This window comes from Lates calcarifer, linkage group LG3 (genome assembly GCF_001640805.2).
Source record: "Lates calcarifer isolate ASB-BC8 linkage group LG3, TLL_Latcal_v3, whole genome shotgun sequence".
Classification (NCBI taxonomy): Eukaryota; Metazoa; Chordata; class Actinopteri; family Centropomidae; genus Lates; species Lates calcarifer.
In genome coordinates, this window is record NC_066835.1 from 787,491 (window position 1) to 801,972 (window position 14,482).

General features: G+C 38.0%; 1 protein-coding gene across 2 annotated transcripts in view; it reads right to left on the reverse strand.

Annotated features, from left to right (window-relative positions):
* phf14 (PHD finger protein 14) overlaps positions 1-14,482 on the reverse strand; it is a 123,969-nt gene that overhangs the window by 19,004 nt on the left and 90,483 nt on the right. For both annotated transcript variants that reach the window (XM_018695439.2, XM_018695438.2), the window contains exon 17: positions 6,341-6,458. In XM_018695439.2, coding sequence (XP_018550955.1) covers positions 6,341-6,458 — 118 coding nt within the window. The remainder of the gene's footprint in view (positions 1-6,340; positions 6,459-14,482) is intronic.

The window sequence follows — 14,482 nt, forward strand, 5'->3', positions numbered from 1 at the left end:
ACTTTATGCACTGATTGGCAAGGTGATAGAGGTGTGAAAGTATGCAGGGCGATATGATGACATATACCATGAGATCATAAATATAAATTTATTACCATACCATTTATTGTATCCATCCCATTAAAATCTTTTATCGTCATACCAAATTTTCTGCCATATAAACTACCACTTTGGTCCAGACTGAAATAGCTTCACAACAATTAGTTGCATTTCCATGAAATTTTGTACAGAAAATCTGTCTAATAAATTCATCATACTGACTTGTCCCCTGATATTTCCACTAGCAACACCAGGAGGCTGTCATTTTTTAAAAAGTTTTTTGGTGATATATCACACATTTTGGTGCAGACAATTATGGTTGTCAGAGAATGAATTCTTGTGACTTTGGTGATCCACTGACTGTTCCTCTAGTGCAAGCATTAGGTGAACATTTGTGGTTTTGATCAGAATGACTTGACAAATATTGGACTGACTGTTATGACATTTGGTACAGAAATTGGGGAACACTAATCAGAGTTATTACCCATACTAAATGTAAAAACCAGTTACCTAATGTAGATGATAATTGTCTGGGTTTTTCTCTATTAACATCTTCTAAATTGATTTGATACATATTGACATTGTGATCTCTATACCGTAAGGATGTTTTCCATATCACCCACAAGTGGTGAGCTGTTATTCCATTTGTATGATTCATCCCATCTTGCCTGTCTTTATGACTTATTACCCCACCTTTAACTGTGGTAATCTGGAACAGGTATTAACACTCTTACCTTCAATATTGGATGAGTATGACTTAATGACTTAAATTTGTCACTCTACCAGATCTCATACTTAATTCAAGCAAACCTTTGGAAATCTTAGTGCCAAACAAGCTGGCTTTCAACCAAGAGATTAAACCAGAACTGTGGTCAGCATCATATACTGTAAGACACTCTGAGCTGATTCCTTAGCACCTCTTCCTTCAGATATCATACATCTTCCTCTCAGATAAGAGCAGTAGCTGCAGGGAGCTCTGAAAAATCACTTCCTGTACCATTCTTTGTAGCAGACTGTCAGGAAGAGGAGCTGACCGCCCACTATCTCTGCCAGCAGCTGAATCTCTGTCACAACGATCAGGTAATATTCTGCACTTAATGTTGGCATTTAAGAAACATTCTCCCCCCACAGGCAAAAACGGTGCATGGCTTGGCATTTAGAAGTAGATAATAAAACTTTCTTTAAATACAGCTCTCATCTCAGAGTGCTTTTTAGATGCCCTTAGTGGAGTCAATTATCTCCCCATACTTGCTATTACTGAGACACTCTGAGCACCTTGTGCCTTAAAAGGTCTGTACATGCTTTCTCAAAAATGTCACATTCTTAACTGTCTCTCAAAATGGAGACCCTGAAATAGAAATGGTGTACACATGTTGGCTTCTTTTATCCATCTGTTGTTTTAACATTCCTTTTCAGTGTGCTGGATGATCTCAATTTGAATAATAAAAATTCCTTGGAAATAAGAAATCATTCACCTCTTTTGTTGATCTACAGTATGAACTTCTTTCCAAAGTAGAACATAAACTGATATACTGGTACACTGAATGCTTTGAGTGGGCCTATAGTGATAAGGAATGAAAAGGGGACAAAAAAAGGTTTCACAATATCTGTCACGTCACACAGAAAAGGTTTTCTCCTGTCACCAGTGAAATGTTGCCCTGCTCTGGGGCAGAGCAAGCCAACTTCATAGGGACAAGATACTCCAGAGGGGAATAAGATGTTAAAGTCTAAGAGATGATAGGGAGATGACACACACAATTGACGGGGAGAGAGACTTAATACTCACTATTTGTCTTTACCACTAAAGATCTACAGAATAATTGTAATTTGTGAATAAACACACATGGAAATATGGTGTATAACAGATTTCATTTGACATGGAGATTTGAATTATACAAATGTTACAAATGTTATTAAACATTTTTACTTCACTGAAACTATCCACACCAGAAAAAATGGCAGCACTGATTGTTGTGTGTTGTTGTGAGTGTTCAAACACTAAATTACCTAGTTTAGGTTTCTCTCTTTCTTCTTCTATTTCCAAAGCAAAGGTGGAGTTAGTGATATGGCATTGCACTGGCAGTCCATTTGTTGGGTCAGTCACACATCTGACTTTCACACAGAAAACCAATGTTCACTTTTCATCTCCTACCAAAAGACAGCACTGATTTTACTGAACCATGACTTAAATCTTTCACTAAAACTTAATCAGGCAGTTTGTCTAAACTTAGCCAAATCTTAATTCCACTGATTGTAGACATCAGAGTCTGTTTACTAGAATTTCTCCTGTAGATGTCAAAAAAATTGAGTCATTGTCAGTTCAGGGATGCGCCAGTCCAGCTTACTCTCTTCTGATGTCAGTTTTGATATATCAAATAAGGGTATCTGCAAGGTATCTGGATACGTAGTATAAAATAAAATCTGTGCAAGGAACTTGCAATCATTTTCATGTAAGGTAACACGAGGCCAGGGATTGCTGTGGCACTGAAAACTACATCAATACATCAATGAGTCATCCTGAATTCAGTTGAACAAACTTTCCCATTGCCCATTAGGCATCAGTATAGTTTTGGTGTCAGAGTTCCAACATGGGAAATAAATGAATGTTGAGCAGAATGATCACGAAAGTGATGCTGCAGTTTATAAACTGCTAATGTACTACTGTAAAGCACCGGTAGATGACAAACCACCAGAATAATGACTTTTCCATTTTCACAGTGCATCACTGTTTCTGTGGTCTGACTATAAGCCTGTAACTGATTTCTCATTTTTCCTGTGTTAACATAAAACAACAACAACAACAATAACAAAAAATTTGTCATTCTTTGTTTTCTGATTTCATTGTTCCAAAACAAAAATTGGAAAACAGCTGTTTTTTTGTTTTTCCGGTTTCTTATACCAAAAAGAAAAATAGGAAAAGGCTTGTTACTTGTTTTCTGTTTTCCCAATCCAAAATGAAAATCAATGGGCTGTGATGTACACGGACCCAGGAACTAACCCTGATTTCTTTTCTCAATATACAGTAATAAGACAGACCTGATAATGGTGTCTGGACTGATGCTAGCATTCATCTTTTCTTTATCTGTTATTCTTTTTTGTATTTTTTTTATAACACTGACACTGATAGAGCGCTTTAACCTTTTGGTTTTCTTCATAATTCAATGTTTTTTTTGTTTTGTTTTTTTTTTCTGTGATTCTGCATTTCCACGATGGCTTTTATAATTCATGTCCTCTTTGCCAGCATCAATCAGCTCCCATTTTCCACATAGATGAAGCCTAGAAGGACAAACTTCTAGTTTCTAGTGAGATGGAAATGGGGATACATTTATTAATTAGGTTGAGAGGTGGCCAAATGTTACCCTTTACTGCAACATAATTCAACAAAAACAAGCAAACAAATAAAGACGAAAAAAATGAAGGTCTGCAAGCTTGATGTCATGTCGAAGTGTCTTTTCATAAAAATTAAATCGGGTTTTTAAAAACTGATGCACAGTATTTTATTTCTTGATTATCAGTTTTCACTGAATTTCAATAAGTGAGAGGACACTTGCCGTAATGGGCTGACATACAGTGTTAGCTTTTAGCCTCCTAGGATATAATTCAACAATAAGTTGGGAAGCAGGAGTTCAATAAAATTTGACTGTAGTGATTTCAAACACACTGTGGCCCATTTTTATCATCAGAACGACACTGTAGAGTTTTCTTATAAACTTATATTTACATTCAGCAATTTTCATGTGCTGTGTGTTACAAGCCAAATTGTGGAATATTTTTAAAGCTGCACTGTTTACATTCACAGTTTTTGTCTTCTTTTCTGCTTTTTCCTGGCAGATTGAGAGTCATGAACCAATCAAACACGTGTATCACATCACCTGCTCTTCTGTGTGCATAATAGCTTGTGAAACCTTGTGTTTGTGCTTGTTCAGCACAAGATACACAAAACATGGACGCAATAAAAGCATGGCTCCAAGGCACCATAGTGGTCAAAAAGTCCATAGTGTGCCTTTAAAAGTGCTACTAAAGTTTCACTGTAACATCACACAGGGACAAAGTTTTTTGTTGAATTTTGTTTGTTTGGGTTGAAATTGAACGTGACCTGTTGGAAGAAAACACAGGTCGAGAGTGTGTTCTGCCCGAGGTTCCCTCCAAGACCACAGAAGTAGAGACTGCTTTAATTCACAGACTGAAAGGCCATTTGAGAGCAGTTGTTGAAGTATGTGCAATGTATTAATGAAAATGGCCACAATACTGTTAGCTGCTGCTGCATATCTGTCATGAGTGACGTGGTACTTCCAACTCACTCTGCAGCAAGGGCTTCATTTAAAACAATAATGTATGTGAGACTTCTCAGTAAACAGGATTTTTGCTTATGCAAGCCACATGCACTGTGCATGTGATAACCATATTTGTATCATATGCCTTTGTGTTCATTGAAAGCAAGCTCCCTATAACCACTGAAATACTCTGAGTCAATACTGATGAAACGTCTAAAATTTGAAACGTATGCCATGTATGGATTAGTGAATGCCTCCCCCCCTCCAGCCATATAAAAAGTGATGTAAATGTGTGATTCTTAGGTAGATCTTAGCTTACAAGAAGCTTAAATGGAAGACTGATGAAGGAGAATACTCCTGTGAGAATAATCATTTCTATATTTTTAGACTCATGTATTTGCTTGCTGTGCTGAATACAACTAAGCAGAATATTTTGCTCCCTTGATCTATTTTTCATCTTTTTTGGTCCTGTCCAAGGCTTCAATAACTACTATTCTATAAACCCACTTGCTTTCTAACAGTTCTCCCTATATGTTAAATGTACTAATCTACACCCCTCAAGAGTGGTAATATTGTTATGACAGGAGGTAGTTCTCAAGACAGGAGCCACTGTGTCCATGGTTAAGCCTAGAATAAGGGGCATACCTGCCTCAGTCTGTCAGACACTGACAAATTTCTAGTGGGAAAAAAGACCTCTTTAACACATAGTGATTTCACTGATAATAATAAGTTACTGTGTTATCATTATTATTATTATTATTATTATTATTATTATTATTATTATTATTACTTTTTGGTGCCTAAGAAATGAGCAGGTGAGGGAGAAATCATATTTCTACATTTGATGTTACCTTGTTCTATGCATTTTTAACTCCCTGCTAGTTTTACCCACATATGATTTACACACACACACACATACACCCCATGGCCACACTCCTACTAAAACTACTACTAGTTAAAGTAAAAATGAATGTATGAACTAGGGATGGCCATTTTGATTACTTTTTGAAGTCGATTAATCAAGCCAATTTAAGTCAAATAGTCTTGACGTCAACGTTAGCTTCTTGCTACACGTTTAAGTAGAAATACATCTAATTACAACTTTTCCTGTCAGTATACCACAATTATCATTTATACTGGGGCACAGTTCATTTATACTGGGGCATGTACCCCAGTAAAAGGGGTCTGGCGATGCCTCTGGCACTAGCATAGTTTTTTCTGGCAGTGCAATTTCTTTGTTGTGGTCAGCTGTGCAAGGAGCCTCAAAAGAATTTAACTCAAGACACAGAAACTAATTTGGACTGTTTTAATCCAATTTTTAGCCAAGTTGCAGAGGTAGCACTGCAGACTGAGCTGCAGGGTGGTCAGACACGATGCGGCAGATGCGACTATGTAAACACAGTTTATGTTGACAGAGAGTATGGTTAAACATGTCCTTAACTTTGGTTAAAAGCAAAGTAATACCACCAAGTTGATCTCGAGAATGTGTATTTTTAATGCTGTACTAATTCAGTGCATTAATTGTGATTGGCAGGATTGGAGTTAGCATACTAGGGCGCTAACTGTGATTAGTGATAATAACATCAGTATGGTAGTGTTTGATGCTGTTAGCTAAGACCTAAAGCTAAAATGGTATTTGGTATATGAGCTTCTGGTTGGACTGAATTTAAAGGGTCATTCTGGAAAAATTGAGAGTGAGATATGTTTTATATTTTAGATTGTTCAAAGGAGTCACCTTTTGCAATGACAGCTTTGCACACTTCTGGCAAATAAAAATAAAGAAAAAAACATTGAATGAGAAGGTGTGTCCAAACTTTTGACCAGTACCGTATATATTATGTGTGAATGCTGATTTGAGCTTGATTGTCTCACACAGAATAAAATGAGCTGAGCAAAACAAAAACGATATACATGTTGATTTCTTGACAAAATACTTTCAAGATGAGCGATGTCAAAGCAAACCCCAAAGTGAGTTTCTCCTCTGTTGCATTCTGAGACATGTATACACATACTGTACACACACTCACCTTGGAAGAGGATGTGTCACACTCCTGGCAGATCCAGCCATATCCTGTCTGCTTGGGGGATTTCTTCAGTGGGGGGTCCAGACACCCAAAGTGATAGCAGAGTCGGCACTCGTCACACCTGAGGCACAGACAGGAAAGGCACGTGTTACATGTCACATAAATAAAGCTGCTGTCTTATTTCAGTGATGAGGCCAGCTCAGGAACGATGATGGATGATGACAATGCAGCAAGCTGTCAGTCAGCCAGACTTTGTTAATGCATTCCAAAGTCCCTCTAATCACTCCACTCCCTTGACCTTATGCAGCCATTGACTGACCAATGGCTCGTATCAGCCACCAGACAAATACAGGCCTTGTTAGTATCAGATAAATGCCTGCCAGGTCTACTAAAGCTGGACTGCCTCTGCCCTCATATGACGCAACAAGGGTCAGAGCACACAGAGGACACACACTGAAAAACTTGTGTTGGATGATTAACATGCTTGTATCTGTACTTGCACTGACCAAGAATACTGAATTTTGCGGGTTTAGGAACTACTGAAATGAACAGGCAAGAAAGTAAATATTACTGTCCAGCTGACAGCATATATGAGTGTAGAACTGAGTAGACAATCACAGGCTGTCATAATTTCTGTATATTCACAGCAGAACCAAATTACGAGCATGTTCTTCCTCTTCTGTCCCACAAAGTGCTAATTCCATAAATGAAAACAAGACACTGATGAGACGAAACTGATGCTGTTTAACAAAAACTGTGACTAAATCTCCATGCAATATCACTGATGGAAAAAGAGGTGACTGAAATGGAGTTTAAAAATGAAAACTAAAGAAATCCATATTTTTACTGACTAAAAAAGAGGGGACCAAATCACATAGTTTTTTCAGACAGACATAATCCAAATACCGAATGGTTTCCTGCATGCCTGTATCACTTGCCCTGTGACTCTTTTTGCACATTTTAGCATCTCACAACAACGGGATCCTGCTTCACTACTTGCAAATGTAGATTTTGCTGAGAAGTCAGTATTCTAGCCATCTAAGTTGGCCAACCATTGCTTAAGATAAATCTGGAGTGTTAAACATGCTACCCTTGCTAAAGCACACACAACTTTAATAGTCAAGGTTTGTCTATTTTGGGTGGATCCATACCAGCTCAATGTAGCAAATTTTTGACATAAACTGGTATTAGAATACACTGCATATGATGTAGAAGATTGGTTTTGGGCTAAAGGCTGTTGGGCAGTAGCCAGATGTCCAGTACTTAGCTTGTGTTGAATATTTTCCTGGGTATAATATTAAAACATGTATTTTAACCATATATATACATTTGTCATTACTGTTTTGTTGAGTTTCTCCTCCTGCCTTCAAACCCCTCACGCTGTCCTTCTTCCCCCAGTAATGGAGATGAATAGAGAGGGTTCAGGTTGACCTCATTGGCTATTACTGCTGTTATCAGATTTTCACAGAAGAATGTGAATCTACCTCATTGATTAGGACATAACTGGCTCTAATTGTGGGGTGTGTGTGTTTATCAGGATGGAAGAGCATGTTGAAGGGTAGCCAGCCTAATAAATGATTAAAAGAAAAGTTTGCTTCTTTGTGCTACAGTCACAGGTCAATTTCTTCTTGTTAAGATAGACCCATGCTTTTAATACATTTTATTGTGTGTTAATGCAGTATTGACCCTACTGACATCTGAAACTGTCTAAAAACCAAAAGTATTCCATTTACAATGATCAATTAACTTAAACGATCAATCAGTGATGACAATTAATTTCCTGTCAGTCAACTAATCAATCAATCCATTACTCTATTGTTCCAGCACTTGCCCACTATACTGCTATAATTATAAAGCATTTGTGTCAGTCATCATCTGTTGGGCATCACACATCCTAACCTGAATCAGATTTCATTTAAAGTAAATTTTAGTGTTGGGCAGTATATTATATAAAGTAACTTTGCATGGAATCTTAAGTAGTATTAGTTTGACATGTTATGAGAATTTATGGATGAATTTTATGTATTTTTAAGTATTTCTGTGTTTTATTTACATCAAAAAATTTTAATAAATATATTGTGAACTGCATATGGAAAACATGAAAGCTGAATGCTTTCATCAAAACTTACCATGTTAACTGTAACTGCAGCCTTTACAATCTTATACAAACACTGTTATTTTAATATATAGTGTGGGCTTTGGTGATTAGTGACAGTGAAATTAAGTCACAGTCTACGGGCAGTGGAGCTGATGGAGGCAGTTGCCAGATTTCTGTCCAACTTTTTATGTTGCAAATTAAGGATCATTATAGAGTTCCCAAAGACTTAATTATGTCTTAACCCCACTTTAGACCATACAAACAAGTAGAAGGTTTTATAAATAGCAATATTATGCAGGGGTTGAATATTTGTGACATGGCTATATCAACAAAATATACAGTTACGCAGGAATACTACAAGATTTTATGTATCACCCAACTGATAAAGAAGTCATCCAAAGGAAAATCTTGCTCTTTGAAAAATCTTTCATTGGTTAAATCTTTACAGTTTTTGGAGGATTGAATATGTCTGATTGCAAACTGGCAATTTGGTTGAAACAACCCTTAAGTGGGTGACAATAGACAATGATGCTTCCTGAAACACAAACTAAATGGAGGAAAAGAAAAGCATTATGTATAGCAGCATGGGCACCACTTCCTCTGCTATCATTCTTTAAATGAGTACACTCATTGTAGGTTAAGTTAGTATCAGCTATGACTATTAAGCAATGTGTGAAAGATTAGTGTTGATTCTATCACTACATGCTGCATAAATATATGGATATATGGATAAAGACAAACGAACCACATTTACCCTGGATAATAGTTACATTATGTTTTCTTTTTAACAAACACATCACTGTGACTCCTGTAGAACTGAGGCATTTAGGAAGCAGCTGATCCCCCTTCCTCACATCAGTGTCAATAAAATGAGAAATCAGCAGGTGATCACTGCTCTTCCACAGTGATTCTGTTTCATTTTGTTGGGATTGTTTGGTCTTTTCATGCTGTGATTTCAGGATGAATATCGTGAAATCACATTATACAATCTGTCCAAGAAGTTGTCTGTAGATGATTTATGGCGGCCAGTAGTTGGATATCAACCACTAGCCCTCCACAGTGAAGCCAGCTTTGTGTTGGATGTGTGTGCCGAAAAGAATTAGGCAGTTTGTTAGTACCAGATCTGATGGCTCTACAGACGAATGCAATGTAGTTGATGGCAACAGTGTCTCAAGCTTTGACTAAGGCAAAATGTGAAAAGAGGCTGAGGTTCCCCAGGAAATCTGTGGAACAAAAATCTTTCAAAAGTCAAAATCTCTACTAACTGACTGAACTGAACTTTTTTCTCTGAAATTTATATGACATGATCCATGGTCATGTCTCAGTCAGCATGCAAAATTTGATGTTGATTGATCTGTGAACTCTGTCAACAATACAACACTCAAAATTTCAGAAATCACAAACAATGTGTATTGACCACACTTATCGTCACAGGCACAATTTTTGTTGCCATGCTAAAACAAGGAACCTAACACAGGAAACACGCCTGAAGATACAGATTCTCAGCCAGGAAGGGTACAGCTGCCGCCAGATAGCCAGGAAGTGCAGATGCACTTCAGCAGTTGGATACACTCTGCAGAAATACAGACAAACCAGCAGCTTAGAAGACAAACCAAGATCTGAGCGTCCAAGGGTTTCTTCAGCAAGAAATGACCGCATCCTGATCCGCGTGTACAGGGAAAACCGCCGAATGACATCACAGGAGCTTCAGCAGCAGTGGTCAAACCAAACTGGTGTCCAGTGTTCCACCCGCACTGTTTGTGGCCCACTTTTAGATCATGGCTTAAGGTCCTACAAGGCTGTCAAGAAGCCCCTGATCAATGAGAAACAGAGGTTAGCCTGGCGTTGTTGGGCCCAAGCACACAAGAACTGTACAGGCAGGAAATGGAAGAAGATTTTGTGGTCAGATGAGTCCAGTTTCCAGCTTTATCCTCCTCCTGATAATGTGAGGGTTCGCAGAAGGCCAGGCGAAGCATCATCTCCAGCATGTACAGTACCTACTGTCAAGCATGGTGGAAGCAGTTTCATGGTTTGGGGATGCATGAGTGTTGGTCATCTCACTGTCTGTGATGGAGCATTGAACTCTGCCAAGTATTGTGCCATTCTCGAAACTCACAGGCTCCCTTCTGCATGTGCACTGTTCCGTCAAGGTCAAAACTGGATGTTTCAACAAGATAATGCCCCTTGCCACACATCCAGGGCCAGGAGAACTTGGCTGCAGGAGCAATGTATGAGTGGCCAGCTCAATCCCCGGACATAAGCCCCATTGAAAATCTGTGGTGGATTATCAAAAGGTCTGTTTCAAAGCGTAAACCAAAGAATTTAGAAGAATATGCCAAACATGCCAGGATCAGAGCTCTACTGCATGCTAATGGCATTACTACTTAATATCAATTTGATGACGTGATGGTTTATTTATTTTTTTGTTCGGTTTTGAACACATTCTGTTATTCGTTGACTTTGATACCGACAATGTTGAGAACTGACATATTGAAACTCAAGAATTTAGTTTTTCTTGTAAACAATAAACAAAAAAAAAAAATATTATTTGTATTTGTTTGTGTCTGTCTAATGCAGCCATACCTTTTGAAACACAAAAAAGATTTTTCCCCAAATATTTCATGATGATACTTGTGTTAAATTTTAAGGGTGTCCAAAAACTTTTTTCCACCACTGTATTTCTTCATGTTGTTGAAGGAAGGTCTTTTTGACTCCAGCTGCATGTTTGGGGTTGTTATGCTGCAGAATGAATTTGGGACCGATTAGACACCGACTACGCTATGGATAACAACCAGAATATCTAAAGAACCCAAAATGTTTACATGTACATAATAAAAACACGAATGTAAGAGTAAAACAAAAAGACAACTGAGAAGCTATCTGTCAGACAGTAACTTACTGTTATAAATATGATTCGGGTATGACAACCAATGGGACCAAGTTGGACCAGGTCTGTCGGTCTTGGTCAGCTGGTGCTGACAACTGACAGATAAAATCATATTGTGGTTGACATGTCTTCAGATGCAGTAGCTGCCAGTCATTCTCATAAACATTGTTTTAAACATGCTGGACATTTGTGACTGATGTCAGTAACTGATAATGTCACTTGTGTGTTGCCTAAGAGAGTGATGAATGTTAACAGTAGACACTACCAGTCACCTTTGTTCTCTTCCAAATTAGCCTGGCCAGCATGGAGATCTGTTTACTACTTGTAACTGTTCATGTTTCTTGCTATGCCAGACAACATAATTGTAGCCCTAAGAAATTGACCTCATGACTTATTATTGCCAGGAATGATGGCCAAAATGCAAAAAATATGATTCATGTTGTAATAAATCAGAATTATCCTTTGAGCAACCAGCAGCACACAGTGGGTACTCAACCTCTATTTAGACTGAGACTAACCAAACTCTGATTAGCATAAAGTTATGGAATCCAGCCCTCTGGCACTAGACTAAGAAACACTGTAAAACAGGTGTAATAATGTACCTGTAGTTTTAACATCTGAAGCACGGCAGATTTACGAAAATCAGAGTAGAAATTTAATTGGCATAGATAATTGACATCTTATGAGTTGTAGGGGCATAAGCAAAGAGCTGCTGTACATCAGCACAAATATGCTGAGGCAGGTGGATCTCTCTCACAAATGTACTAAAACACAAAACAACACAAAAGACAACACAAACACACACAGTCTCTCTCTCTCTGTCTCGCTCTTTCTCTCTCTCACACACACAACACACACCAAAGAATCTTGGATGGGCTGAGTATGCATATCTACCTGGAAACAATGGGAATTTAAAGTATCCTCCAGCCACCTTAGCTAATAGAAGACATATGACCAAAGTGTGTGTGCTCCACTAATGAGCACACTCCCATTGTTGCACACAAATCAGCAATTGATTTCACATGAATCTCCAACTAAGACAAAAAGGAAGGAACAAACTCTTCAGTTTTGCTGCTGGAGACTCTTGAACACCTTCTCAACTTCACAGGAGTGCTCTTTTCATTTGGCAGGACTGACGACTGCAAACATGCTTCACTAATTACTTTACCTTAATGAACCCTTTATGATGGCAACTGTGTATCATGGGGAAGATCTTTGAATTAAAGCACAGCTCGGTGATGCAGACACAGGCTTTTCTCTGTATGTGTAGGTGAGATAAGGTAGTTTTTAATCTTCATCTATCCGTGGAAGGTGGACTGAATTTCATCCTGTTTTTCTGCAAAAATGAGCTATACATTTGAACATTTCAGTCCACTACCATAGGGGCCTAATACACCAGCATTTACAACAGATTCAGACAGATATCTCTTTTCAGACTAAGTAAATCCACATGGAGCTTTCATGGACAGTTCAACTTGAATTTTGACATGTATATTAGCATCATGAGAGCAAGAGCAATATGTCTTAACAGTACTGACATCTGACAGAACAAAGATAGGGAGTCCAAAATGGATGTAACAATCATAGCAATGTCCAACAATCCAGTTTAACCCAATTTAAATTGTCTAATTCTGCCAAAGTGAAAACTGCCCCACCAAAGCATCTCTCTCTCGTAGTTAGTATTCACAACAAGCTGTGACACAAGAGTCAATAGTGTAAATATGTCTCAAATTAACTAGCAGTTAGCAGTCAACCATGCTACGCTAGCTGCTTAGTTTAGCTGCTAGCTAGCGTAGCATGGTACCAGTTAGCTTGCGGGCCTAGTTGGCTAGCCACAATAGCTCATTAACTGGCACAGCAAGTTTTTATAACCATCAGCAAGCTTCTAGTCCCACCTATTATGAGAGCATGTGCAAATTAAACATTAAACATGAAACATTACATTTTGCAAAATATTCTCTTTTGTTGTTGAATCTATTGTCAATGATCAATATCAATTTCATCTCTAAGGTTCCTGTATGCCAAGAGACACAGTACACATTTACCCTGCCTTGGCACATAGTCCAGAAGCTGGGGAAACTGCTAACCAAACTTCAAAACTCCTTTCCTTAAAGGATAATTTTTTTTGGAGAACAGGTTTCATTCACTTATTCCTCTACTCAACATTCAAGTCAGTAATCAATTGACTATCAAAAATTTGGACATAAACCCAGTGTGGTATGCCAGACCACTTGCTTAAGTTTTGTCTTAAGCTTACTGTGTATGAGTACAAGTTTTTTCTTTATATTTTTTGCAGATTGCATTTATAGCCTAAGACTAGTTAAAACTAGTTTGAAAAAAATATTTCAACATATTTCAGTATTTTGCAAAAAAAGCAACATTTAGTGGCTTATTGGGTCAAGTTTTGCACAGACCATCAGTGGGGCATGACAAACTATTGGACAAAGTTTCATATTAATGGGTGTGACTGTTGCCAAAATATGCAACACTTCCTGTTTTGACTGGACACAGCTTCGTAGGAATTTGAAAAAGTAGGCTTTGTATGTCAGCTCAATTCAGGGAAGGCGAGGATGTAGGGTTTTGAATGCGCAGTGTACAACGTACTGGCCATATAGCACCACCTGCTGGTGGACGTGTCATTTGTTTTGTTTCTGGCGTGTGCACCATTCTATACCTGCTGGCGCTGGGAGCATGAAGCAGCCCCTTCAGGTTTGGACCCCTAATGACTGCAAATGACTGAGAGAATGTGAGATTTCTCAGTGTTCCTTCTCAGTTAGTTTTAGGTCACACCTCAATAATGTGCTATAATATAGCTAAGGATTACATATTTATTTTAAGTCTCTTCATAACGTCAAAATTTCTTGCTAAAAACACAGCAAACAAACAGATTCCACATCAAGTTTAAGTCTCTTTTGGTAATTTAACTTATTATATTGTATCTCTTGGTTACAACAACTCTGAGAGACATTTTTGACTTAAAACAAAACTTAGTGTCCAGTCATGCTTGCAGCTCTGTGAGGCTACACTAAATAACCTCAGCAGAACAGCAACATGCTCACAATAACATGATGTTAATATTCTGAAGTTTAGCAAGTTTGCAAGTTAGTAGCAATCATTTGAGGTGGTTTGGACATCTGATTGGGATGCTTCCTGAGCACCT